Below are 25,911 nucleotides of genomic sequence, written 5' to 3'. Positions count from 1 at the left end.
CCCTCACACCCAGCTTCTGGAGGCATGTGCAGCCTACACCACCACAAGCAGCCAACAAGTAATCCACCAACTGTCCTCCACAATCTTCACTACTAAACCCTCTGCACGCAGGAGGGGCAAAGATCTGCTCCATTCACCAAATGATGGATGGCAGAGGCACACAAGCAGCTTTACTCCTCCACACCTAATGCTCCTTAAACCATTCCCATCTGCACAGATGGCCTGTGTTTGCCTAGCCATGGTCAACCAAAAGTAAAAAATTTGATTCTTTTATTCTCCTCATTTCAAACAAACTTTTGACACCAGCACCAATCCTTCCCCCAAAACTCTCAAGCTAAGGCACCACACTTCTGCAGACATAAAGAACGATGTCACACAAACACTTTTCTCCCCACATCAGGACACACCATTCAACACTCAGACAGGCAGCACGGCCACAGCACAGAATCACACAATCACCTATCTTATGATTCCACAACTCCCCATCTTCTACAGCAACAGCACACAACGCAACACCAACCTCCCCTTCTCACACACCCACGACACGATAACTCACATCACTCTGAAGGTCGTACACTTTCCGGGCTTGTACAACATCGTTCTGGTCCGGCAGACAGGTCCAGCGATGCAGAAGATGCTTGTAATCAACATCGCTGACCAGCTCCTGACACTTCTTGGCCAACACAATTCCCAGCATGTCCACGGGGCTGCTGAAGTGCGTCTTGGTCTTCTCAAACGCCTTCTTGTACTCCCTGTCACTCTGGATCTTGGCTACGTGCATCGACCACATCATCTTCGGATCGTCCTCTATGTTGCGGGCTCCAATGTGGTGGCCAAGCTGCTTGCGGTAGGCTGTTTTATACTGATACTAAATGGATGCAGAAACCACAGTGTTTTCTGGAAGCAGTTTTAAGTTCTCTATTGTCAACAGAGTTGTTAATATTTGAATTAAACAATATATTGAAAGATATTATACATTCTGACTATATTTACAGCATTTATTTTTTGAGTATTTTACAGTAATTTTTATAGTTATGTTATTTTTTCTTATGAATTATTTTACTCAATTCAATTAACTTCACATAATAAAGAAGTAGACATTGCTATGCAACCAAGAGACTTTTAGTGTTTAAATCTCAGATCTGTCCTGGTCTTAATCAGTCACCATTCACCAGTAATCGTTACCAGTTTCATGGCACACCACTATTTTCACTCAGTCAGACTCTTACTTCACTGGCGATGTCTCTGGATGCCTTTGCTGCCTTGAGTGGTATAGCATCTGGAGGAAGATCATAGCCTTTCCTCCTCAGCTCTTCATATCCTAACTTGTAATGTTTCTGTTGGAGAAGAATTTAAAGTAACTGTTATTAAAATAATGGAAATAATTGATAAAGTAATTGTTAAAAGTAAAGAAATTACAGCTGTGGAGTGTTTTCCAATATGAAAAAAAGCTAAGCTGATCTAACTCACACAATACTACCTTTTTATTCCATTGATTACTGAAAACAAAGAATGAGATTTCAAATGTGGTTTCATTCCATAGCTTACACAATGTACGTTTTGTAACTGATAACACGTAATACATCAAACCAACTTTATTTTTTCCTGTTTAACTCATCTGAGGGCAAATCTGTACTAGAAATATATATCTGAGTAAATAATAATCTTCTACTGAGGTGAATAATACAGCGCCATGGCTTGCTGCACTCCATTTCAATGATAATTATTTGTCTTCCAGACTTCTTATGATACAACTGCTAATGTTTTTTTTACTGTTTACATGTAGCTGATATTTGCTCTACTATAACCAAGAATTTGATGTAAAGTAATTCTAAATAATTCTAAGAAGATAATTTGATATAATTAGACTTTTACCAAAACAAGAATTACAGTCTTACTAAAAACTACTGAACTTGTATCTATAATGTTAATACAATCCATAAGGATGAAAGAGAAAGCATCAAACTTGCCTTACCTTCTTGGTTTGCTTTCTTTTCACTTCCACCTTAAAATTTAGCAATTTATTCAGGTATCCCAACGCATAACAATTTTAACAGATATGCTAACAATTGTTAGACTGCTGAAACTGCTCCAAGCCATTTTAAACTACATCTACAAAGGGTAAATCCAAATTGCATAAAAGAAATGCTATCGAGACATACTTACATCACTTGTGTTGATTAAGTTTGATTTAGCCAACAAAATTTCAGGAGTATCAGGCATGATGTGAACCTGAGTTTTGTCCTTGTCCCAAGCCTCTCTATACAGTATCTGAAGGGAGACATGAATAAAACTGGTTCATATGCATGGCAGTGAACTCAGCTTAACTTTTCTCTACAATAACACATCAATTATGTGTGATCAAGCAGGAATGACTTAAAATGCAAGATATTTAAATAAAACACAGTACATCAACTTCTTACTGAAATACCTTTTTCCCTTCTTTACATGCATGAAAGGTCAAGCAGACAGCATTATGTCAATACACTGATGTACTACACAGTAAGGATTCTATTTGCAGTTATTGCTGAATAAATTAGATAGTCCTAAAGACCCAAATCTGCTGAATAAGACACAACTGAACATAAGGCACAGATTGCAAATGCTAGATACCTGTATATTTTAATTGCATTCTGGTATGGCGATCTTTATAACAAACGTACGCTAAAGTATTCTTTCACTTACTGGATCTAAAGCAACTTACATCACTTCTGTTTTTGGCATTAGATTTTGCTAGAGTGATATTCATGGCATCTGGGATACTTGTGAACTTAATAGTATCTGGGTGCTGCCGGTACTTCTTTTCACTCAGTATTTCAGAAGCTTTCTTGTTCTTTTCAGACTCCAAAGATCCCAAAGGACTCCATCCAATGCCCCTGAGCCACTGTAGATCTGACTTGTACAGATTCTGTTAAGGAATCAATCAATCAATCATAGGATATGTTCTTTCACTGCCCGTGTATTAAACCATATTAAAAGACTAACAGGTGTATTACCCTCAATTTGAACTTCAGTGCGAGTTATTAAATAAGTCAATAAGTCAGTAAGTCAAGAGCAAGTTATTAAAGATACCTTTCAAAAAGTAGTAAATATTTTACATAAAATGAAGAAATCAAATTCAGAGAAGACTTACATCACTCTGTAGATCGTAGACCCTCTTTGCTTGGGTGACATCATTTTGGTCTGGTAGACAAGTCCAGCGGTGTAGCATGTGTTTATAGTCTATATCACTAACCAATTCCTGACATTTCTTAGCCAGAAGGAAGCCTAACATATCCACAGGCATGTTAAACTTTGTCTTCCACTTTTCAAAGTCTTTCTTATACTCCCTCTCGCTCTGCATCTTAGCTACTTGCATAGACCACATCATCTTCGGATCATCCTGTAAGCTCCGGAATCCAATGTGATGTCCCTGCTGCTTGCGGTAACCCTCCTTGTATTTGTACTAAAATTATAAATATTACATTATTGAAATTGCAGTAAGAATGAGGCAGTGATAAAATGTATAAGGCAAATATATTCACTCAGTTTAATGCTCCTCATTACCAATGAGACAGCAGCCCCTCAATTCATGTGCATCATTTGGTGCCTGTGAATGTCTTCCCTGGGAACCAACTGACTCCTCTGGAGAGGAACAGTGCATGGCTCTAACAGCAGTTTCCTGCGCCACTGATTTATACGGTCACAGCCCAAAGGCTGTCACACTGCACTACTTTGATAAATAAAACAATCAGCTTAAGCATTGACCACGTGTCCAACGATTGGTGAAATCTCCTCCATAAATACAGGAGTTGATATTAATATCAAGTTACGGAAAATAACAACAAGACGTGTCACCATATCTACTTCTGAGTTGTAAAGAGGATTTCAAAGTGGAAGCACTGGGACCAACTTCCTGATGCTCTGAAGACAACATTCAAAAGAGGAGACAATTCAGTTCAAATTGCTCCTAACTTCCTATGACCAGCCACTTCCTGGGTGGACCACAATCTCTTTGAAGTGCCAAAATATAAGAATCGCTCTCCTTAAAATGTTGTCTTCACTGACAAAAATGGACCAGGAATGTTTTTATCAGCAATTTTTTTTTTTTTTTTGTAAACTACAAGTCACTCTTTTACAGAGGGGTCCACATAAGAGCGCACTTCAGACAGAAATAAATGTTGCTTACATCACTTGCAATGTCCCTTGAAGCTTTGGCAGCTTTCACTGAAATGGCTTCAGGTGTGAGGTCATAGCCCTTCTTAATCATTTCCTCCCAGTCGAGCTTGTATTGTTTCTAAAATTGAAAATAATTTTGATTAAAAGGCCTTATTAATACTTACGTCACCTTCTACTTAGATATTTACTTTGAAATGAAAGGCACCTTGAAATCAGAAGTAGATTAATTTAACATTTGTTTGAAATGTAAAAGAAAGCATCAAAAAGCTCTACCTGACTGTAGTTCGCCTTGTTCTGTTTTGCCTGTAAAATATCTGGTGTATCTGGCATCACATGAACTTGAGTTTTATCCTTCTCCCAGGCTTGTGTATAAGCATGCTATTGAAAAAAAGGAACATCAGACTATTAGTACAGGTGACAAAGTCCAAGTCTTACAGGGTTTTCACCCTTCTGTCTATGCACTTTGATTATGGATGGCTAAAGAGCAGAAGATGTTAACCTAGATTTATTTTAATATGTGATGACTCAATCCGGAATCAGTCAAATCAGGATCCAGTCTTGCTTCTATTGAGGCCTACCCACCAAGATTTAACATCAGTAATTGCCATGTAAGTATGAGAAAAATAGATGTTGGAGAGGTAGCAATGAAAAAAATGAGCAAAAGATTGATTTAATCAATGCTTCTTAGCAGTAACTGAGTATTTCAATTAAGAAAAAATTTGAAAAAGGAGCCATCTTTAAGCAATAGTCATTTTTCCCTGGGGAAACACTGCTATGTAAAAGTAGTGACAGAGATTTATACAAAGTTTATTAGTTATATATGAGCATCTGACAAATGTTCCCCATAAATACTCACTTTATTCATTATATCTGCATTGTGCTTTGCAAGGACCATATCCATGGCATCAATCTGTTTTGTAAAAGAAAATGTGCTGGGATGCTGTCGGTATTTCCGGTCACTTGCAATTTCTGTAGCTTTCTTAGATTTCTCCACATCCAGAGAACCAACAGGACTCCAACCAATACCTTTGAACCATTCATTGTAATCCTGTTTGTATTCATTCTGCCAGCCAGGAAACAAAAGCAAAGATTACAACTTACAAATGGTTCACACTAAATTATTCTTCTTTCCAAAACTCGAGAAAAGAAGAAAACAGGTGTAGATGTGAACGATAATGAGAAAGAAAACAGAAACTTACATTACTTTGTATCTGATTCATGTTCCTGCACAATTCAAAACTCATTGCATCTGGCAGAAGCATATAGTGGTGTATCAGTCGTTTGTAGTTTGCATTGGTTACACGATCTTGTGCCTCCTTAGCTGCCATGATACTGAGTGCATCAGAAGGTGTTTGGTAGTGAGTCTTGCTTGCCTCATAGGCCTTCTTGTATTCACGGTCAGACTGCATCTTAGCCACTTGCATATAATGGACAAGTTTAGGATCATCCTGAAGGCTGCGGAAGCCTACAAGCTTTCCCTTGTCTTGTTCATAACCTAATTTGTATTTATACTGTGCAGAGAACAGACACAGAGATTTTAGTTCTACTTCATTTGTTTAACAAGCAACATCTACATTGTAAGGAAAAAAAAAAGTGAATTAGAATTTTTACATTATTAAACAAACACTAAGAATATGGAGGTGGTAGTTCTGTCTGCTTCTTGTCACAGTGCTTAACAAGTGTCAAAATTCTGTGAAGGCCCCATCAAAACCAGTATTCATAAAACATTTTCTTGAGAAATGCAATTTCCATACGCTACTTTATTCTGCTTTTGCGTGGGGTTCAATGTAACTTGGGATGTGATTGCTTTCTAACCTCATTACAAATGGTACAATGAGAATATCAAGCAGAAAGACAAAAATCCAAACCAACACATTAGATCTGATTTGAAGATAGTCCTTTGGAAAACATCTACTTATTCTTTCTACACTAGAGCTCAGAGATAACCTTACTAGCTCTAAGATGAACTATCACAAGCACTAGAAGCAGGATGCATCAACCCACACTGCTCTCTGTCTTTATGTTTGTACTACTTCCACTGTTCAGCTTGAGTAACAATCTTAGTGATAGTCTGAGCCACAATTAGAAAACCTGAATTTGTATCTAAAGACTGGACATAAACCAACAGATCTGTATAGCACTTCCATGAAGTTAATTTGCTCAAATGAATCATGAATTCAAGATACACCAGATCTTTTTGCATTTGTTTAATTAATAAAATCACTGGATCAATTTCTTAAATCCTTCCTCAGTCTCTAACCAGCTCTGGACCATGGACTTCACAGACCAAACATCAGTTCCATTTTCCTTAACTGCTTACTACCTGGTGAGAACTGAGGGACTAGACTGCCCTCACACTTAGAGCAGTGGTAGAGCAAATTGATTTTTCAGTGGCTGCTCCATCTCATAGGTCATCAAGAAAGATAGAGGGCTAAAAAAAAAAAAATAACGTGTCCTTAGGCCCTAATTTCACTGCTCTCCCAGGCTGGCTTCACTACAGGAAAACCCTTGTCAGTGATAAACAAAGGATTTCAGAATGGTGAGAATTCCAGAAACTTGTATTCTCTGCATTTAATTTAAAGATGAAATTTAATAAGGCTATCACTAAAAGAACATGCCAGAAGCAAGAGTAATTCAAGGCTATATTTGTTCTTTTCTAATTCTTGCAAGACTAATGTGTCTATATCTTCCTCCTGAGAGTCTTCCATGCATCTCCTTACCCTTCTAACGGAGAATCTGTACTTCAACCATGCTAGAAAATGCATTAGAATACATCAGGATTATTTACAAACAATAGAATAAACAGACTTCATAGAATCGGCCAAGAAAATGAAATTGATTGTTGTTTTTTCCAGAACTTACATCACTAGCAATGTCCCTGGAAGCTTTGGCAGCCTTAATAGGGATAGCATCAGATCTGAGATCATACCCTTTCTTTCTGGCTTCTTCAAAAGAATGTCTATACATTTTCTGTGAAAGGAAAGAAGAGACATCCTTTAAAAATGCAGAATACACAACATGTACTTAAAAAGAAGTCATACTGTATATATTTTATATGTCAGCTGTAGACACAGACTATTCATACGTTTAATATTATTTGAAAAGTTGTTTAAGCCATTGAGGCACACAAAAACATGGAGTCACCTTCAAAATTAACTTCACTCCTTAAATTTACAAATCAATCAGCTGAACTGCACTATAACCAGTAAAAATACCTAAAACAAAAGAGCAAATACCTGCATTTCTTTTACATATGCACAAAAAAACAAACCTGGTGAAAATTTACATCTAAAAATGAGATTATTCATTCACATGCAAATAAAGATGTGTACAATTACAATTTTTATTTAGCATATGCAGATTTCACAGCTACTGAGAAATTCTTTATGTAACATTATAGACCATAAGTTCAACTTCCAGAAAGAATTCTGAATCCACTAAAAAACACTGTGTATTAGAAAATAAAATAATAAATACAGAAACAACACGAATGGTGCTCAAACTGTATTATTTTGTTGATAATTATTAGATTTTAATGACCCACATGAATGCTACGTAACCTGTCCATATATATTATTGCTTTTTCTTGACAACTTTTGGTATTTAATTTCAGGGAAGGACAGTGGGAAAAGGAAAATAGCATTCTGTGGAACCAACACAGGCTAACAAAGTGAGTATTACAGAAACTTTCCTAAGCTGTTATTTACCTCTAATTAAAAAAAAAAAGGAGCAACTTTTTACAAACAGTACTCACATCACTTATATTAAACGCGTTAGCTTTTGCTAAAGCAAACTGTGGAATATCTGGTGTCATGTGAACCTTCTTCTTGTCCTCTTCCCATGCTTGTTTGTATTGGTGCTAGAAAGAAAAAGCAAATATCACGTCAGTTTACCAAAAAATTTTAACTGTAACTATTTTTTAAGTATCATCTTTCTTTACAGTAATGTAACTGCAGCATTAGCATGTTAAGACCATCTTTTTTTTAATCAGGAATAGCTCTTACAAAGATAACTGTCCAAGTCTGCAATAAAAGTTGAAGAAATACCAATCTTGCTACAATATTTTATTGCTTGTCTTTTGTCCAGCACAGTGTTCAAGCACATTCAACAGACAACAATAGTTATCAAAACCAAGTCAGAAGGTACAAAAAGAAGTGTTAAAAGAATAAGCTAATAATCTTCCAAGCAAGGTGGCTTACAGCCTATCTCATATAAAACAAGCATCAGTTGAGGGAGAAATCTTCCTTTTCTTAGAGGAAGTAAAAATTAAAGAAAAGGCACCTAAAATCTAGGTGACCTCTCCAAACACAGTGCACATGAACACGAGACACTTCTAGAGGACAGCAGTGGATTCTGTCAGTTCAGCAGAAGAATTAGAAAAATCGATATCTCAATATATAAGAGCATTATTGTTATCCAGCAATTCCACACTGATATAATAGGCATCAGATTATACAGACTATATGTTTAAAAGTTTTAATGGGACTCACCGATGTTTTCAGCCCATAAACTTAAACTATTAGAAGTCTACAATCTGTGATGTTGAGCAGATCTTATGAAGAAATTATCAGGATTATGCTGGGCTTTAAACTGAATCTCAACGATAGGTCAGTGATATAAAGATACAGTAAAGTAAGTTAAGATGCAGTATGGCTCTATTAAGATGAAATCCAGTGACAGCCAAGCGTTTTCATTAGCTACCCAAACTGACAAATATAGAAGTTATTAACCCAAAAGACCACATCCGGTAAAACTGATACCTCATTTCTGAAAACTTAAATAAGTTGTGATGAATATTGCCTTACCTCATCCATGATTTTAGCATTATGTAAAGCTAAGGCCATATTCATGGAATCCAGAGGAACAGAATACTTCAACTTGTCTGGATGCTGACGGTATTTCTTTTCACTAAGAATTTCCATGGCTTTCTTGTTCTTCTCAGCCTCCAGAGAGCCCAGAGGCATCCATCCAACACCCTTCATACTTTCATCATAATCTGCTCTGTATTGATTCTGGAAGCAGAAGGAAAAGAAAGTAATTAGATGCACACGTATGCCTGAAAATTTTGATACATCTTCCTGTAATTAATGTATAATGGATTTTCAGTGCACTTATTTTAAGAAGAATCAAACAGTATCAAGATGCATCCAGTGTCTATTTAGGAGTAAAGTGCATTTATAATAAAATAATAAAATAAATATATATAATACTAAATATATGTATCTTCTCTAGGGTCTAAATAGCCCAGAAACTCTGAGAACTCAGCTACAGAGCTGTTTTTCTTATTCTTTTTGGAAGTATAAGAAAAAACTTGATGGAAAGTGAAGCTTCTTGTTGCCTTGGCTTGTAGAAAAGGACAGCTGCTGAAGAGTCTGACAGAACGTATAAGCAGTATGCATCCATTTCACTCTATAAACATTATTATTTCTGAGCCTGAACTCTTTTAATGATAAATGTAATTCAGTATTTCAGAGTCTTCAAAATATACCATGGCTATCATTGTTGGAAGTCTCATTTTATTTACAACATTTTAGCATTTAATTGAACTATTTTCACTCAGAAAAATTTTCTATTTATCTTAAAGCATTCTCTCATAAACTAAGCATAATCGTACTGGTAAAGCAAAGACTTACATTACTTTGTATCTGCATCATGTTTTTGGCTAATTCAAGACTCATAGCATCAGGTAAAACATTGTAGATATGGATCAAGTTTTTGTAGTTTGCATTTGTAGCCACTTCCTGTGCTTTCTTGGCTGCCACAACGCTGAGCATGTCAACTGGAGTATGGAAGTTAGTCTTTGCCTTCTCATAATCTTTCTTGTATTCACGATCAGATTGCATCTTAGCCACCTGCATGAAGTGCACCAGCTTGGGGTCGTCTTCAAGGCTGCGGAACCCAATATGCTTTCCTTTTGCTTTTTCATAGGCTAGTTTGTATTTATACTGACAGCAGGAAAGAGAAACAATGGCAGAAGAAAAAAAAAAAAGTACATTATTAGGCTCATTTTTATCTCAGAAAAAAAAGAAAAATTTGTTCTGTTTCATTACGAGATCTCAGGCTTAGTTGTTTACACATATTCAGTATCACAAAATAGCCCAGTAACTATATGAGTTTTACAATGAACAAAAGGGCACAATTCAGAGTTACTCCTGAAGCAAGCCTGAGAGCAGGTAATGCAAAGGCTCATCACAGCAAACATGTAAGTGAAACCATATTGGGGTATAACAGAGCAAAGTTCTGACTGGTTCTGAAAAGATTCTGAATGCTGCTGACAAACAAACTTACATCACTTGCAATGTCCTGGGAAGTTTTGGCTGCTTTTATTGGAATAGCATCTGGACGCATGTCATAACCTTTCTTCTTGTCTTCCTCCCATCCAGCTTTGTATAGTTTCTAATTTAAAATAGAAAAGAGAACAGGTACTCTATTACAAAGGCAGAAGTACTGAAGTGCTCTTAAATATTTTCAAAAAAAACCTAAGAATTACACCAATTTTTGACATATGCAACAGACATTGAATGTCCTCACTAAACACAGCAACTTACATTACTCATTGTGATCTGGTTCACTCTAGACTGCAGAATTTCTGGAGTATCTGGCATAACATGAATGCTGGTCTTCTCTTTGTTCCATTTATCAGTGTAGAGCCTCTGCAATTACAAAGTTATAGCACTGAAAAGGAGTTACACTTACAAAATGCAAGCTTGCTTCTGTTTTGCTTATGTGCAGTGAATAATCTTTTAAACTACAAAGTTGCATAAGCACTAAAAATAACAAATATAACTGCAGGATGCCAACATTATATTCCTCATCTTCCTTTAGTATTTCATTTGAGAAACTCAAAAAGTATCTTTTGATAACTACTAAATATTGAAATTGAAAATTAAGTCTGCAGCCTTCCCTTCTTCATGCATATCCTTAAATGCAAAGCACAGGTGATTCTTTTTCCATGCACTCTCATTCCATAGCAAACAAAGAATAAGTTCCAGTGGTGTTTGAGATAACTAGAGACAAACTTAAATAATTCCCAGTTTCTTACTGATGCTTGCAAAAGCAGACAGAATTGTACAGGATTTGATTCAGCTCACTATTAACACTACTTTCTGTAGAAAAAGAGCAAAGATTACCAAAGCACTAAAAATCTGCACAGGACATTTTTTATCATAGGCATAGAAGTGAAATCTTTAATTTTTATAAACTTGAAATGAAACTTTCTTAATTATGCTTAGAGTCTGAGGCCTCTATTAACTCTTAGTGTCCAATGTTAACTAACTATACCAGTATACCCCCTGGAAATTCTTATGAGCTCCTTGGGAATGCAACTATTATACATTTTGCAGGATGAAGATCCATGGCTTAGCTGTGATCATCTGAACAAGTTCTCACCTTATTCATAGTCTTGGCGTTTTGTTTAGCTAGCACTTGTTCCATTGCATCCAGTGGAATAGAGTACTTCAGCTTGTCAGGGTGCTGGCGATATTTCTTTTCACTGAGAATATCTGAAGCTTTTTTGGCCTTTTCTACATCCAAGGATTGAATTGGCAACCAGCCAACTCCTCTCAGCCAGTTATTAAAGTCTGCTTTATACACGTTCTTTTAAGAAATAAACAAGGCAAAACAGTGAGATAAGGGAAATAAAAACGCCCATACATATAGAAAATAAACAAACAAACACAAACAGATGAGGCCTTGAACCTCCTCCTGGCCATTCATTTTTAAGTACAATTTATACAAGCTTGCCAAAACCACTGATGTTTTCCAACTGCTCAGCAAAACACTAAAAATCATTAGGGATAAAGAAACTATTTTCACTAACCCAACTTATTGGGTTATATTTAGAATTCACACTACATAACAAATGCACAGCCTTTAAAACAAACTTTGAGCAGTAAACATGAAAACCTGACAAAAAAAAAAAACTCAGTTATTTTAATGACACTCTTGGTTAACCAGCTCAGTTCACAGTGGAATTAATTCACTGTGAATCTTTTTCTAAAGCTTCTGCTTGGTGGCCTGGTTCTATACAATCCTGAAGAGACACCATTTCTATTTAAACATACTTTAAAAAATGGCTTTTATAGCAGATAAAGGTATGAAAATGCTGAAAAAAAGTGAAACAAATTCCTGAACTGCAATGTGAGAAATATGAGGGAGTTGATCAAATTTGGATCTGTGAAAAAGAATACAAAGGATCTGTCACAGGACATTAATTTGCTGAGCAGTCAAATACATGGAGACACAAAGAAAGTTATCTAAGTAAGTTCCCTAGAACTTATCAACTGCACATACAACAACCTCTGAAAAATATCCAGCTCAAGACCAGATCTCAATCTACCCTTAATCTGATGTAGTTCATTTTTTAGACTTAAAAGGTTAACACTGTGACACAGTAATACTGCACAGAAAAAAATGAGCTGCTTAACCATTACATACATCACTCTGAAGCTGCATCATGTTTCTTGATAGCTCCAGATTCACAGAATCAGGCAAGAGAGTATAATGGTGAATGGGCTGTTTATAGCCTGCGTTTGTAACAGCTTCCTGAGCCTTCTTGGCAGCCGTCACACTGAACATATCCAAGGGAGTATGATATTTGGTCTTGGTCACTTCATAATCCTTCTTGTATTCACGCTCTGATTGGATTTTGGCCACGCGCATGTAATGAACAAGTTTGGGATCATCCTGCAGGCTACGGAATCCAACCTGTTTGCCTTTATCTTTCTCGTATGACTCCTTGTACTTGTACTAGAGACAAAGCAAAAGAAATCTTTATCTACTTTGGAAATACAAAACACACAATTGATAACTTTAATACATTGAAATTCTAACAGAATTCATTTCCAGCCTTTTACAAAAGTTAGTAAATTTATTCCTGCATTTCAAATCTCCTTTCGTAGCTTGCTTCAGATGGCACACCAAACTTTAATGTTGCCAAATGATAGTAGCTGCTTGAGAAGAGCCACATATCTGTACAATTCATGAATGTCAGACAAGTAGATGCACAGGTCTTCAAACGTACAGGCCTTTGGCAGCTAAGAACACAGCTTAGGTAAGTTGTCATACAGAAACTATCACAGAAGCTGGTGGATAATCTAAGCATATATAACACAGCCCCACCTCACCAGAGTCACATTAAAACATAATTCCAAAAGAAATACCTTTTTTTCCTCGGGGTCACATGAACATCTGAATTTTCCATACCATAAGAATTTCAACACTCAGTGTCAAGTATTTATATATCATTACACATACACAGCATTACACACAGTAGCATGATATGCTCCAGAAAGAAGGCAATAGACCTTTGCATTCCTCTTATGCAAAATATACTTACATCACTTGCAATATTTCGAGATGCCTTAGCAGCAATAATAGGAATGGCATCTGGTTTCAGATCATATCCTTTGGCAATGGTTTTTTTCCAGTCTGCTTTGTAGTTAGCCTGATGGGAAAAAATAGGTAAGTCAGCAATGTCACAATAAGAAATATTAACACATCTAAGTCTTAATTTTTATTGTTTTTATGGTGATGAAAACAGTCTGTGCAATTGCAAGGAAAAATGCTAACCTCTACACAACCTACAGCTGTATTACGACAAATTTATTACAACCATAGTTCAAGACAATCAGTTTAATTCATGTAAACTAAATCTTTAACTCCACTTTCTTCAGTTTCTATACAGAACGACTCCATCAGCAGAATTTTCGCCCTTCGTAACAAAAATCCTTTTTCACTTCACTGAACCTTCAGGCCTTTTTTTTCCTATGAGCTTCAAAATCAAGACCTCTGGTTCGAAGGAAGCAGCCTGGCTGATTTCTAATTAGTGGTTAGAATCTGGACAGACTAACAGTATTCTATGGCTTTTCAAAGGATGGAATAAAAGGATATATCTATTTCTGATTTTAACTCCTGGAGGCCTGATAATGCCACCAAAAAATTTACCATCAGAATGGTAATAAAACTATCAGTGGAGATCCTTACATTCTTGGACAGATGCAAAAAAGGAGCAGAAAGCAGTCAGACTGATAGCTGAACAACAAGAAGAAAGCATTACTTTTTGACATTTCTTACATTTCCTTTGAAAGCTCAGCAGCAGGAGGCAAAACACACAGAGAAGCTGTGCTGCTTTCCTCTCCAATACATTTTGTACAACAATGAGGAACGTTAGCTTTCAAACCCATATGCACTTGAATAATAAAAGTCATGATCTTATCCTCATTCATGCTCTCCCACTAGTCTGGCAACAGATCACTGAAATGTCTTCATGTTCAGCAGTGCTCAAAGACACAATTAAAAATTTGCTTAACAGGTGTCAAACCCATTGACTTCTAGAAGTAACGGTTCACCTGAACAGAGAGCTTGCACACTTCTGTATTCAATATCATAGATATAAAAAGTCATTTTTCTATTAAGAAATGATGAATGTATAATTGAATGCACTATTGGTTGCATACTCACATCACTCAAATTGAAGGCATTGACCCTTGCTTGAATAAACTGAGGAACATCAGGATCAAGCTTGTATTTGTGCTTTACTTTTTCACCCTCTTGCTTATATGCTACCTGCACAGCAAAACAAACTGTTAATAAGAACACAGCAGGTAATATTAGTATTAACAAAGAGACAAAACAACTATCCTTAATTCCTACCAACAAATTACGACTTTACTATTTGTACATTTTTTAAACTCTACAGTTTCTAAGGTGGAACATCAGATAGTAACAGAAAAATCATAAATGCATGGTAAGAAATAAAACCTCCATACTGCATCAGTAACAAACAATTACTTACATCACTCAGTTGCTTGGTGTTGTGCTGAGCTAAAACCATTGTCATTGAGTCTGGCACACTTGTAAATTTGATGGTGTCTGGGTGCTGACGGTACCTCTTCTCATTTAATGCATCTCCAGCCTTTTTAGCTTTTTCTACATCCAGAGAGCCGAGGGGACTCCATCCAATACCCTTGAACCAACTGTTATAGTCTTGTTTGTATACATTCTGAAGGACAGAAAGACAGCATGAACCAAGATTATCCCACAGAACTGTTTAAACAATAGTCACAGAGCCTCACTCGTATGTTCTACATCAGCAGGAATTTTTTATAAATTCTAAAAGGCAATAACAGATTATTTTTTTCTGTCATTTCATAGGTAAAAACTAAGCTACTGTATTTTTTCTTCCTCATTTATTTCTTATAAACATTAACAACTTTTCAGTATTTACTAAGCTTCATTTCTCTTACCCTTCTGAAAAATTTCACCCATCTCCAATCATTAATGACATCTAAACTAAGATAAGGTGTTCACTGACCACAGTTCAATTTGGCCTGTGTTCCAGCAGTCTTTATCAGAGCTGCTCTTTTACACAAAGGTCCGCACAGCAGAGACTTAATTTTTTTTTCCTCTTATAATTCCTCCCCCAGTGAAATATGCAGAACTTACATTTACAGGCTTCAAGTAAAAAAATCTACCTAGGCTGCAATTATGCAGGTAATACACAAAGTATCAATATTGACATTTAGATACAGTCAGTGAACAGCCTGAATGCAAGGATATTATAGACACATTTTTAAGCTCCTTCCATGGTCTAAATTCAAAAGCAGCCATTCTTCATAGAAAAACAGAGAGAGGGAAACTCCACAGCATCCAAACAGCTGCAAAGTGCAACCTGGCATGCTTAATCATCTAAAACTCTGTATCTGCAAGAACAACCAAGACAGTCCTGCAAGAAATCTCTTATGCTACAGATCCCCAGAGGAGGTATCCCTGGTATCCCTAACACTACCAATAGCTACAGTTTGTTCACTCCATCATGCTATTGGCTCATAGTCCACCCACACTACCACATCTGTCTCATGTGAAGACAAAACAGGGAAACTTGAAAGTCTTAAAGAATAAAACCAAATTATGTTAGTTGCAAAATAAATGTTCTCTGAAAAATTTTTTAAAAGAAAATAAATTCATTTGCATGCCATATCCCAAAAATCTGCTCTGCATAGGCATGCCACCATCAAAATCCTTTTGAGTGTAACTCACCTGGACTGTGGTACTTCTAAATTCCACCAGCTGATATTTAAAGCTTCTAATGCTGGTCCCCAGGAATTAATGAAAACAAACCATTCCCATACAGTGATGGTAACTTTCACTGAACAGAAATACCTATTTCATGTTTATTTGTGTATGAAAAACATCAGTGAGACAGCAGCCACTGAAATACTTACATCACTCTGAATTTGCATCATGTTCTTTGCAAGCTCAACATCCATAGCATCTGGCAGATAAGTGTAGTGATGGATCAGATTTTTGTAGTGGGCAGTAGAAGCTACATCCTGAGACTTCTTTGCAGCCTGGATACTGAATGTGTCAGGAGGTGTGTGATAGTTAGTCTTACTCTTCTCGTAGTCCTTCTTATATTCACGATCGGACTGAATCTTTGCAACATGCATGTAGTGAACAAGCTTGGGGTCATCTTGCAGGCTTTTGAAACCAACCTGTTTTCCTTTAGCCTTTTCATATGCTTCTTTATATTTATACTAGAAACAGAGAAAAGAGATCAAATATATTGTCACATAGCTACTGATGTCTAAACCCAAAAAAAAAAAAAAAAAAAAAAAGAGAAGAAAATCTGTTATGACTTTCATTGGGAAGGAATAATGCAACCTGTTCAGGAACATTAGTCTAAACAGCATACCCAACAATATCAGCTTTTCTTTTTCCACCATCTAAGGCTATGCACAACAGGTTATACACATAACAATGATTCATCAGCCACAGCTTTCCTTGAAAGGAAATGATATCATTTCCTTAAAACTACTGTGCTGAGAGGTGTATGAAAAACATTAAAACAATTGAGACGATCCATCTCTCTCACTTGAATAGTAAAAAGAGTACAACTGAGAAGCTTCCTCTACTATCTGAAACCATCGAATCATAATCCACTTCATCAATTTGTGCTATATGGCCTTCCAATTCCACCTAACTCAGAACTACCTCAGTATATATTGTCTCACGGTCTAAGCAGATGCTAACGTAGCTCATTTACTGGAAATCTGTCAGCAAATGACTGCAAGAACTACTGATTTCATCTCTCCTGTGAACAGTGGTTTAGGAAACACAGTACAGTAGCATTTGCTTATTTAAAGCAAACATGATTAAAATAAAAGAAGTTTTACACAAACCAACAATTTGGGAAAGACTGAGAATGTCTTTCTCACATTAGTGACTCTAGTGAGACTTATGGAATACTTACAGTCTACCACATAGCCTGGAGTGGTTGACATTTTTACTAAATGCTTAAAACAAGTTTACCAGGAATTGATACTTACATCACTAGCAATGTTTCTTGATGCTTTTGCTCGAGTAATTGGAATAGCATCAAGTGACACGTTGGTCCCTTTAGCTATTAGATCGTGGTAGTCCTGTTTATAATAGGCCTAAAAAAGAAAACCAGTATTATTCTAGAGAACTAGTATTCATGTGAATTATAAGACAAATCTTTAGTATGAGATGCTTCCTTTAGTGTTTTATTATTTCTTTATTAGTTAAACTAAATTAATTACATGATTACATGAGTAGCTGGGATTTGCTTGAAAATTCAAATGATACCAAGAGTGAAAAATTACAGTGATATAAGTTGATTATAAAGAATTGTGCATCAGTGAAAGAAATCTGTAGTATGAGCGTATTTGTATCTTTTGTAACATTCTCAAAAATTCAAGAGCAACATGTAAAACATTATAAAGTCATCACTTACATCACTGACATTTGCAGCATTGTATCTAGCTTGGATAAACTGTGGGACATCTGGGGGGAGAGTGTATTTATGTTTAACTTCTTCTCCGGAAGATCTGTAGAGTTTCTGTAAAATATATCATACATAAATAAATTCTTTCCTTGTACAAGCAGCACCAGTTCACTGTGAGTCAACTGAGGATTTAGGTTTGATTTTTGCAAATGTATGCTGCCACTTATCTCATAAGGATGGAGACTGCACTTTTCAAACAGAATTATTGATCTTATTGATGGAAGAAACAAGCCCTAAATGCTCTGTGTAGTCTTTGCTCAGAAAGGTCTTTACTCAGGGCTCTGCAGCACAGGCCTTATGAGGAGCAATTAAGGGAACTGGGATTATTTAGTCTGGAGAAGAGGCTCAGGAATGACCTTATTGCCCTCTACAATTCCTGAAGGGAGGTTGTGGTGAGGTGGGGATCGGCCTCTGCTCCCATTTAACTAGCAATAGAAACAGTTGAGCCAGGGCAGATTCAGACTGGATGTTAGAAAATACGTCTCCAAGGGGGGGTGGTCAGGCACTGCAATAGGCTGCCCAGGAAGGTGGAGGAGTCACTGACCCATGAGGTATTCAAGAAACATTAGATGTTGTACTGAGGGCATGGTTTAGTGGGGAATGTTGGTGATAGGTGGAGGGTCAGACTGGATGGTCTTAGAGATCTTTTCCAACCTTGGTGATTCTATGATTCTATGACACGTACACTTCCTTTAAAAAAAACTAAAACTAAGCAGCCTGATTTCCAGGTGGGCTTCCACTGGAACAGGCCACATAAGTGTCCATGTCTGTGCATATATGCACACCCATATTCACCTATATTTTCATTTCAGGAATTGTCTTAAAATTGGAAAGTGGCTGCAGTGCAGAAACGTATGGTCCCAGAGTACAGTGACATGTTTGGTATGTTCACTTACATCACTCAGCTGCTTGCTATTGATCTCTGCTTGCTTCTGTACTGGAGAGTCAGTCACTGGGGTAAATTTGATCTGATCAGGATGCTTTTTGTAGGTGTGCTGAGGGTAAATAATAAGTACATTCATCGTAAATGTACATAAACACATCTTTCTATTAAATTAGACACAGTGATGTAGCATTACTTGGAATAGCTGGCAGTTTTGCAATGGTGTAGACAAGTACTGTCCTGCACAATGATTCTTATGTTACTTTAACACAATCAGAGCCCAAATAAACTTTTAAAGTATTTTAGAAGTATAAACACAAAATATTTAAACTTATATATTACCATAGACAATAAATGATATGCCATATAAAGTACTACACACAAATACATATTTTAAAATACTTTCAAGTATTAATAATTACAATTTGTATTAATAAAATCACTAAAGTATGTTGAAGTATTTTAAAAAGCATTAATGTAAAAATATGCTGACTTAAGCAAGTAGATGCTTGAGGGTCATTTTTTGTTTTGTTACTACTCTAATTATGTGGTTTTATTTGTTAGATGGTGTTATAACTGTCTTGATCAGTAGGTGTCGCAAAAGACTTCTAAAATACAGGCTTATAAAATGAATATGACTTATAAAAGTCACTTATGCTAATAACACCACACTCAAAAATTAAAATTAACAGGAATCACTGTAAACTTCCAGACATCTCAGAGCAAATGCTCTGCATTTAACTGGCTATCTGATAACCACTGCCCTATACTTACATCTTTACACTGCTCTAACTTCTTAATAGCTTCATATTCTTGAGTTATGGTCTGAGGGAAGTAGCATTTTGTCTTTTCTTCTTCATAATCCGCTTTGTAATTTTTCTAGGGATAAAATAAACATTCCATAAGAAAACACAATTGAGCTTTCTCCAAATTAAAACACCATGGCAAGAACAGGATGAGTGCCACACTTACATCACTCTTCATAGCTTCGACTTTCATACAGTGTATCTGATGTGGGTCCTCAAAACTGCCCAAATAGTGTCCCAAAATATTCTTTTGATAAGCATCTTTGTATTTTACCTGGAAAAACAATCACAAGTTGATAAAGAAAAGCAATCAAGAGTGTCAGCACGGAAAGATATGAACTCAGCAAGACATACATCACTAAAATTCTTCAGAACGCTATCAGTCTGGAACTTTGGTGTCTCACAGTAGTTCATGCTTGTTCCTTTGGACTGCTCATAGGCTTCTTTGTATAATTTCTGCAAGAGAAAATAACATTGGGTAAGAAAGCAGGTTGAACTGAAATGCACTTACAATACAATATAAATTACAACAGTGAATATTATTTTTTAATTCTTTTTAGTAGATTCTGGGATTGTTAGGAAAGACATGAAGGTTTGACTCATCATTTCTGAACATCTGATGTTGAGCAATATGAAGTGTCTTTCCAAATAGATGAAAACATCAAGAGAGAAATCAAGAATGTCAAATACATTCTTGAAGCGATATCAGAAATACAGCATATATATGAATACCTAGAAGTGCATATTTTATCACTGCAGGCAGCAGTTGAAGTTCTAAGCACTAAGGAAGAACCTCTACCTCGTGACCCATTTTTCAAAGGATTATAAAAGAACTACACAATCATCAGCTATCTCCATAGCACATCACTCTCAGCTGTGGGGAAATGACTCCTTATAGTGATACCATTCTGGCCAGTCGGATCTCTTGAAAAATACTACCTTTATAAAACTAAAAATACTGAGAAATTCAGTGGAGAAGTCAAGAAATGATGAGTTTGGGTTTTGGTTTACTGTACATGACTGAAATTTATGCTGCTATACTTGGATAATACTCACGTCACTCAGCACATCTCCTGCAGTTTTTAATTGCCTCAGCAATGGGTTCTCTGTTGCAGGAAGCACATTATAATCTGCAATGGCTTTGTTCTTCTCGTAGTCGGCTCTGTATTTTATCTTTCAAAAGTAAAAACAAAAACAGTGAGGATTTTAAAATCAATATTAAAAGCCAAACACTCACTAACTTATACTGTCTTGAAATTTTCTGAAAGGTCTCCATCTGCTTTTAACTCATGACTCATAAAGGCAAAGGACCACGAGAAGCACTCAGATCACAGCAGTGCAGGGATCACCAGCTGAGAGGTTGGGTTGAAAGATAATTAACAGCTATTAACTAGATGTCCTGACCTCAAAGCACCTTGCCAAGCATTCTGACTTTTTAACTACCAGTTGACATATTAGAATAACTACATTCTTAGAAGTTAATGACAGAAGATTATCTTTGTCTTTGCTGATGCAAATGCTGTTACAGAAACTGCAGAAGCCAAACAAATTCAGCACAAAGTACCAGTATAACATCACTGAGATACACTGAGAAAGGATGAATAATTGAAAACATGAAACCAGATTCAGCTAGGTTATGCTGGCCTTGGTTAACAGTATTGATCTATTCCAACTAAAACCATATAACATACAGTAAGAGTAAACCAAAGCAAACTCCCATCTCCATGAAAGAGAATATTCTACTTCACAGGTACTACTGCAGAGGATCATAAGCATGGGTGGGAATCTCTGAAAGCTTTGGGGTGGCAGGGACACAAGAACACATATTTTGCACAGAAGAAAATATTTCTGACACCTGACAAAACAGCCTCAGCACAAACTGTACTGACTTCAGAACTACACTCAAGCTATACAGATGGGAGCAGGTCTAACAACATACCTTACTGACATTCTCCGAAACTCGCTTATTAGCTTCATATTCTGGAGTTTCAGTCTGCATAAAATAGATTTGGTCTTTCACATTTTCAAAGTCTTCCTGGTATTTTTTCTGTTAAAAACAGAGAAAAGCAGATATCAGATGTACCAAATGTATCAAATGCAGCTGCATTATAAATTAGCCATCCATTAAGAAGCTTAAATAGAAAAAGAAAAACACAACAAGCCAAGTAGGAAAATTTAATCAGTGTTTGCCACGTTGGTACATGCACAAAATAAAGCTGTTCATTTCAAGATTTTCTGAAGAATTTACTTACCATGCTTATATTTTCTGCGTTCATTTTTGCAATTGCAACATCATAGCATGGAGTTTGACTCCACTTGCCTTTGATCTTGTTTTTATAGTCTTCATGATAAATAATCTGCAATGAAATTTTAAAGAATAATACTTAATCTCCAGCTCAATTTTCACTTAAAAGTCTTCTTTTTAAAGATGCCTCCTATTTTATATCAGCACTATAACCACTTTACCAGTCAGTCACTGTCAAAATCACATGAAGTCTGACCTTAGCATTCAGTTTTCATTTATTTTGGTAAATATACCCTGACCAATAAGGATGTATATATTAAATAAGTCATCTATTCCAAATGATAAATAATAAGACTAATGAGATACATTGGGATATCACTACCAAATTCCTTCAGTTGTCTCACTATTCACACAACACTGGGATATAATATTGCCCAAAAATTAAACTAGAATTCACTGTTACTGCTTCTGAAACCTGTTACAGGACAGAAATGGAAAGTCCTTTCTATACATGGCTTGTCTGGTAAACGTGATTTCTATCAGACTAGGTTCAGAGTAATGGAAATCAAGTATAAATTGTTCAAACAGAAGTTTAAAGTGTTTGAACAATTACTTAAACAGTTACTGTCTGTTTAATTACATAAAAACCTTCCTGAGTTTTCACTGAGTGTTCCAAATGCACTTTCAACCACGGTTGCTTTTCTCATCACAGAAAGTACAAGTTGTTATCACACTGATTAAGAATGTACATGTTAAAAAGGATTTTTCTGAATGTTATTGTTTGAAAATATGTGTAGAGGTTACTATGCTTTATTAATTTTCAAGAACAATCACACTGATCTTCTTGCTTCTCCCATGCAAAAAAAAAAATTCTTGATGATAATTTAGCTTCTGAGCTACTTAAGGTACAAGAAATTTCCTCTAAACAACATATTACCTTCTGTCACCTTTCAGATGAGTTCATTAGCTACTCTTAACTCCCTCATCTGAAACAGCAGATAATTTCCACTATATAGCAACAAAATCAGGCATGTCTTCCTTACTACAACTAAACTTCAAACTGAACTAAAAACCTTCTGGCTTAAGAGTTCATATGACTTAGCTCCAAGTTCTCCAGCAAAAGTTGATCTTCCTCTATTTTACTTCACCTCCTGCATTCCTCAGCTGTTTTATTCTGTGTAAAATGTACTGCTGTGGACTGGTGTCAGTCTTTGCTAGTCATGCCATACAACTGTGGAATTTACTGTTGAACATTACTTGCTAATTCAGTGTGCAAATTGGGAAAGAGTTATCTAATTTCTGCAAGTACCCATGAACTAGCATGGGATATGTGGACAATGATCTGACACTGAAAGTAACTTTTAAAAGGTTTTCTCTGCCATCAACCTAGGCATCTTCAAAGATCAGATATTCAACTTAACAGCAAACTGGGATTATTCCTTGTAAGCAAGTAATTCATTTTAAAACCAGATGCATACTTGTGTTTCACTGTTTATTTTGAAGAGAGGAGTAAAATGGATGTTTTTTGTTGCTTTGACCTGTAAAAGTTTAAAATGCAATGCAGGAGATTTTTTTTTTTTTACAAAAGGAAGAATAGAAACTAATGCATGTATGATAGAAGCAGAAATGTTTTATGAAACCTAGATTTGCTGATAAGAATGACATTTTGTCTTTCATTTGAAACTGGATAGGATCTTCTGAGATGTTTTAAGAAGAAAGAAAACTTAAAAGCTGACTTTCACTACTTAAAAAAAATCAAAGACATCTTGAGGTCTGGACTTTTCTTTTGCTCTCTGGTACCTTTTTGCCTCTCTAATTCCAAAATGGAAATTTCAATTGAAGGAAGAGAACTGCATTCTACTCACATCACTCAGCTGCCTTGTCACTTTCTTGGCTTGTTCCACATCAGGGGGATCTGGCAGAGAAGTATATTTAGATTTTCGTTCATCGTGCCCTTTTTTGTAGACAATCTGGAAATAGGAAAGAAGTAAACGTTTACAGAAACTGCCCACCTCAATAGTAACATAATATTTAATCTTACCTCTGCTAATGCCACCAGTAACAAAAGTAGTTCTGTTCACAGAATAATAATAATCTCTTTCAATCAATGTCTTCTGGGGGACTATGGAAAAGTTCACTAGGAAAGTTTTCAAGCCTGCTACTCCACTGTTTGTGATAAACTGGACACCTGAAACCTTTATATAAGACCTGAAATACTTAGTTGAAGAGTTCTGTGTCTGTTTTTTTTTCCCCATAAGTATCAGCAAATAGCAATGCTGAGCATAGCTCATGAACTACTGAGTTTTCTTATCATACAGGTTTGCAGATACTTCACAAGCCCAGCAAACAGGGCTACTGGGCTTACAGCCAACCCCGAGAGCTTCTCAACACATTTTAACAGGCATTTGAGGTCTTATTAGTTATCTGAGGTCTTAAATTATTTCTTTCACTTATAATCCAATATTAAAAAGCCAATAGGTACACACCCTAAAAAAGAGGGTTCACTTTTCTACAGAAAGAGCACCACTCTCAGAGATATCAGTGCATATCTATGCATATTTATCTTCTGTTCTGCTATAAAGTTCCACCTCTCAAGTTCACAGAATCACAGAATGGTTGGGTTGGAAGGGACCTCAAGGACCATGAAGCTCCAACCTCCTGTCACATGCAGGGCCACCAACCTCCACATTTCACAGCAGCCCAGGCTGCCCAGGGCCCCATCCAACCTGGCCTTGAACACCTCCAGGGATGGACGGGGCATCCACAGCCTCTCTGGGCAGCTGTTCCAGCACCTCACCACTCTCATAGCAAAGCACTTCCCCCTGACATTCAACCTAAATCTTCCCTCCCTCAACTTCAAACCATTTCCCCTTGTCCTCCTAGCAAGAAGTTACACTGTAGCAGGATCCAATTTTCAACCAGGCTTTGATACTTACATCACTCAGAGCTTTTTGAGCCTGTGCCACCCTTCTGAGTTCTGGACTGTCATTGTACGGGTAGAACAATGTTTTGTCTCCTTCCCAGTCTTCTGTATAAAGTTTCTTAAAACAGAAAAATGCCAGAATAGAGAATGAATTCATTTTTATCTTGGAATGCTTTTTAAACTTCAGCTGACTAAACCAGTGATTCTTCTTACCTTACTGAACATTGCTGTATTTTTTATTGCATTTACAAGCTCTGGGGCATCAGGGGGAAGTAAGTACTTGTCTTTATTCTCCTCCCAGTTCTGTTTATATAACACCTGAACAAAAAGATCAGCAGGCTAGTTACTCTCTTATTAGAAAAATATTTACATTAGTTAATAAACAGCTTGATGGAAAGCTTTTTTTGCAAAGTGAATGTATCATACTCATGACATTTAAAAATATGAATTGGAAACATTTAAGATATTTATACTTGCCTTGATCAATTTATTTGGTCTTCCCCCCTGAGCTTCTAAACTGCTCTATAGACACTGCTTCAGTGTCCTGAGCTGAAAACCTTGCTTTTATCAGTAACTTCATGATCTGTTAACGTTCACAAGCCTTCTGGTAAGCCAAAACTCACTCACCTTGCTCACTTGCTGAGATACCTTCTTTGCATGTTCTATATCCCAGGCCTTTTCATCAACGTGGCAAATAGTTCGAGCAGCTTCACCAGCCATGCGGTATTTAACCTAGAGCAATGCACACCAAACCACAGCTGTATTTACAGCTAACACTGACAAGTGTCCTCTTAAAGCAGAATATTGACATTTTGAAACTTGAGAATGCAAAGATCCAGAGATGCAAAGATTCTGTATTGAGTAAAGCATTTAGGCATATGATTAACCTTTACCATGGACTAGCTGTTGCTTGGAAATAATACCAAGAGAAACAAACAGATTTTGTGAGTTATATGAAAAAGAAATGCAGCTTTGAGACAACATCAAGAGCTGTGAATCCAAACTAGGGTGTAATCCTATAATCTGAGTTCTTCCTAAGAGTGCTTCCACCTGTATAATGAGGTGGAAATCCCCATGCTATTCAGTATC

At 36.4% G+C, this 25,911-nt stretch overlaps 1 protein-coding gene across 1 annotated transcript in view; it reads right to left on the bottom strand.

Moving 5' to 3' along the window:
* Positions 1 to 25,911, bottom strand: part of NEB (nebulin) — a 121,529-nt gene that overhangs the window by 89,740 nt on the left and 5,878 nt on the right. Inside the window, exons 5-38 of the mRNA XM_090143472.1 lie at positions 25,450 to 25,554; positions 25,036 to 25,140; positions 24,836 to 24,940; positions 23,765 to 23,869; positions 21,907 to 22,011; positions 21,594 to 21,701; positions 20,711 to 20,827; positions 20,009 to 20,110; positions 19,821 to 19,928; positions 19,623 to 19,727; positions 18,862 to 18,960; positions 17,915 to 18,019; positions 17,487 to 17,594; positions 16,383 to 16,694; positions 14,954 to 15,160; positions 14,620 to 14,724; positions 13,496 to 13,603; positions 12,595 to 12,906; positions 11,548 to 11,754; positions 10,707 to 10,811; positions 10,447 to 10,554; positions 9,792 to 10,103; positions 8,964 to 9,170; positions 7,913 to 8,017; positions 7,021 to 7,128; positions 5,358 to 5,669; positions 5,015 to 5,221; positions 4,432 to 4,536; positions 4,169 to 4,276; positions 3,134 to 3,445; positions 2,705 to 2,908; positions 2,167 to 2,271; positions 1,230 to 1,337; positions 557 to 868 (exon numbers count right to left, since the gene is read on the bottom strand). Coding sequence (XP_089999598.1) covers positions 557 to 868; positions 1,230 to 1,337; positions 2,167 to 2,271; positions 2,705 to 2,908; positions 3,134 to 3,445; positions 4,169 to 4,276; positions 4,432 to 4,536; positions 5,015 to 5,221; positions 5,358 to 5,669; positions 7,021 to 7,128; positions 7,913 to 8,017; positions 8,964 to 9,170; positions 9,792 to 10,103; positions 10,447 to 10,554; positions 10,707 to 10,811; positions 11,548 to 11,754; positions 12,595 to 12,906; positions 13,496 to 13,603; positions 14,620 to 14,724; positions 14,954 to 15,160; positions 16,383 to 16,694; positions 17,487 to 17,594; positions 17,915 to 18,019; positions 18,862 to 18,960; positions 19,623 to 19,727; positions 19,821 to 19,928; positions 20,009 to 20,110; positions 20,711 to 20,827; positions 21,594 to 21,701; positions 21,907 to 22,011; positions 23,765 to 23,869; positions 24,836 to 24,940; positions 25,036 to 25,140; positions 25,450 to 25,554 — 5,346 coding nt within the window. The remainder of the gene's footprint in view (positions 1 to 556; positions 869 to 1,229; positions 1,338 to 2,166; positions 2,272 to 2,704; positions 2,909 to 3,133; positions 3,446 to 4,168; positions 4,277 to 4,431; positions 4,537 to 5,014; positions 5,222 to 5,357; positions 5,670 to 7,020; positions 7,129 to 7,912; positions 8,018 to 8,963; positions 9,171 to 9,791; positions 10,104 to 10,446; positions 10,555 to 10,706; positions 10,812 to 11,547; positions 11,755 to 12,594; positions 12,907 to 13,495; positions 13,604 to 14,619; positions 14,725 to 14,953; positions 15,161 to 16,382; positions 16,695 to 17,486; positions 17,595 to 17,914; positions 18,020 to 18,861; positions 18,961 to 19,622; positions 19,728 to 19,820; positions 19,929 to 20,008; positions 20,111 to 20,710; positions 20,828 to 21,593; positions 21,702 to 21,906; positions 22,012 to 23,764; positions 23,870 to 24,835; positions 24,941 to 25,035; positions 25,141 to 25,449; positions 25,555 to 25,911) is intronic.

The sequence above is a fragment of the Phasianus colchicus genome, chromosome 7 (assembly GCF_987193195.1).
Source record: "Phasianus colchicus chromosome 7, bPhaCol1.hap1.1, whole genome shotgun sequence".
NCBI classification, from domain to species: domain Eukaryota; kingdom Metazoa; phylum Chordata; class Aves; order Galliformes; family Phasianidae; genus Phasianus; species Phasianus colchicus.
This window is presented reverse-complemented; position numbering and strand designations above follow the sequence as displayed.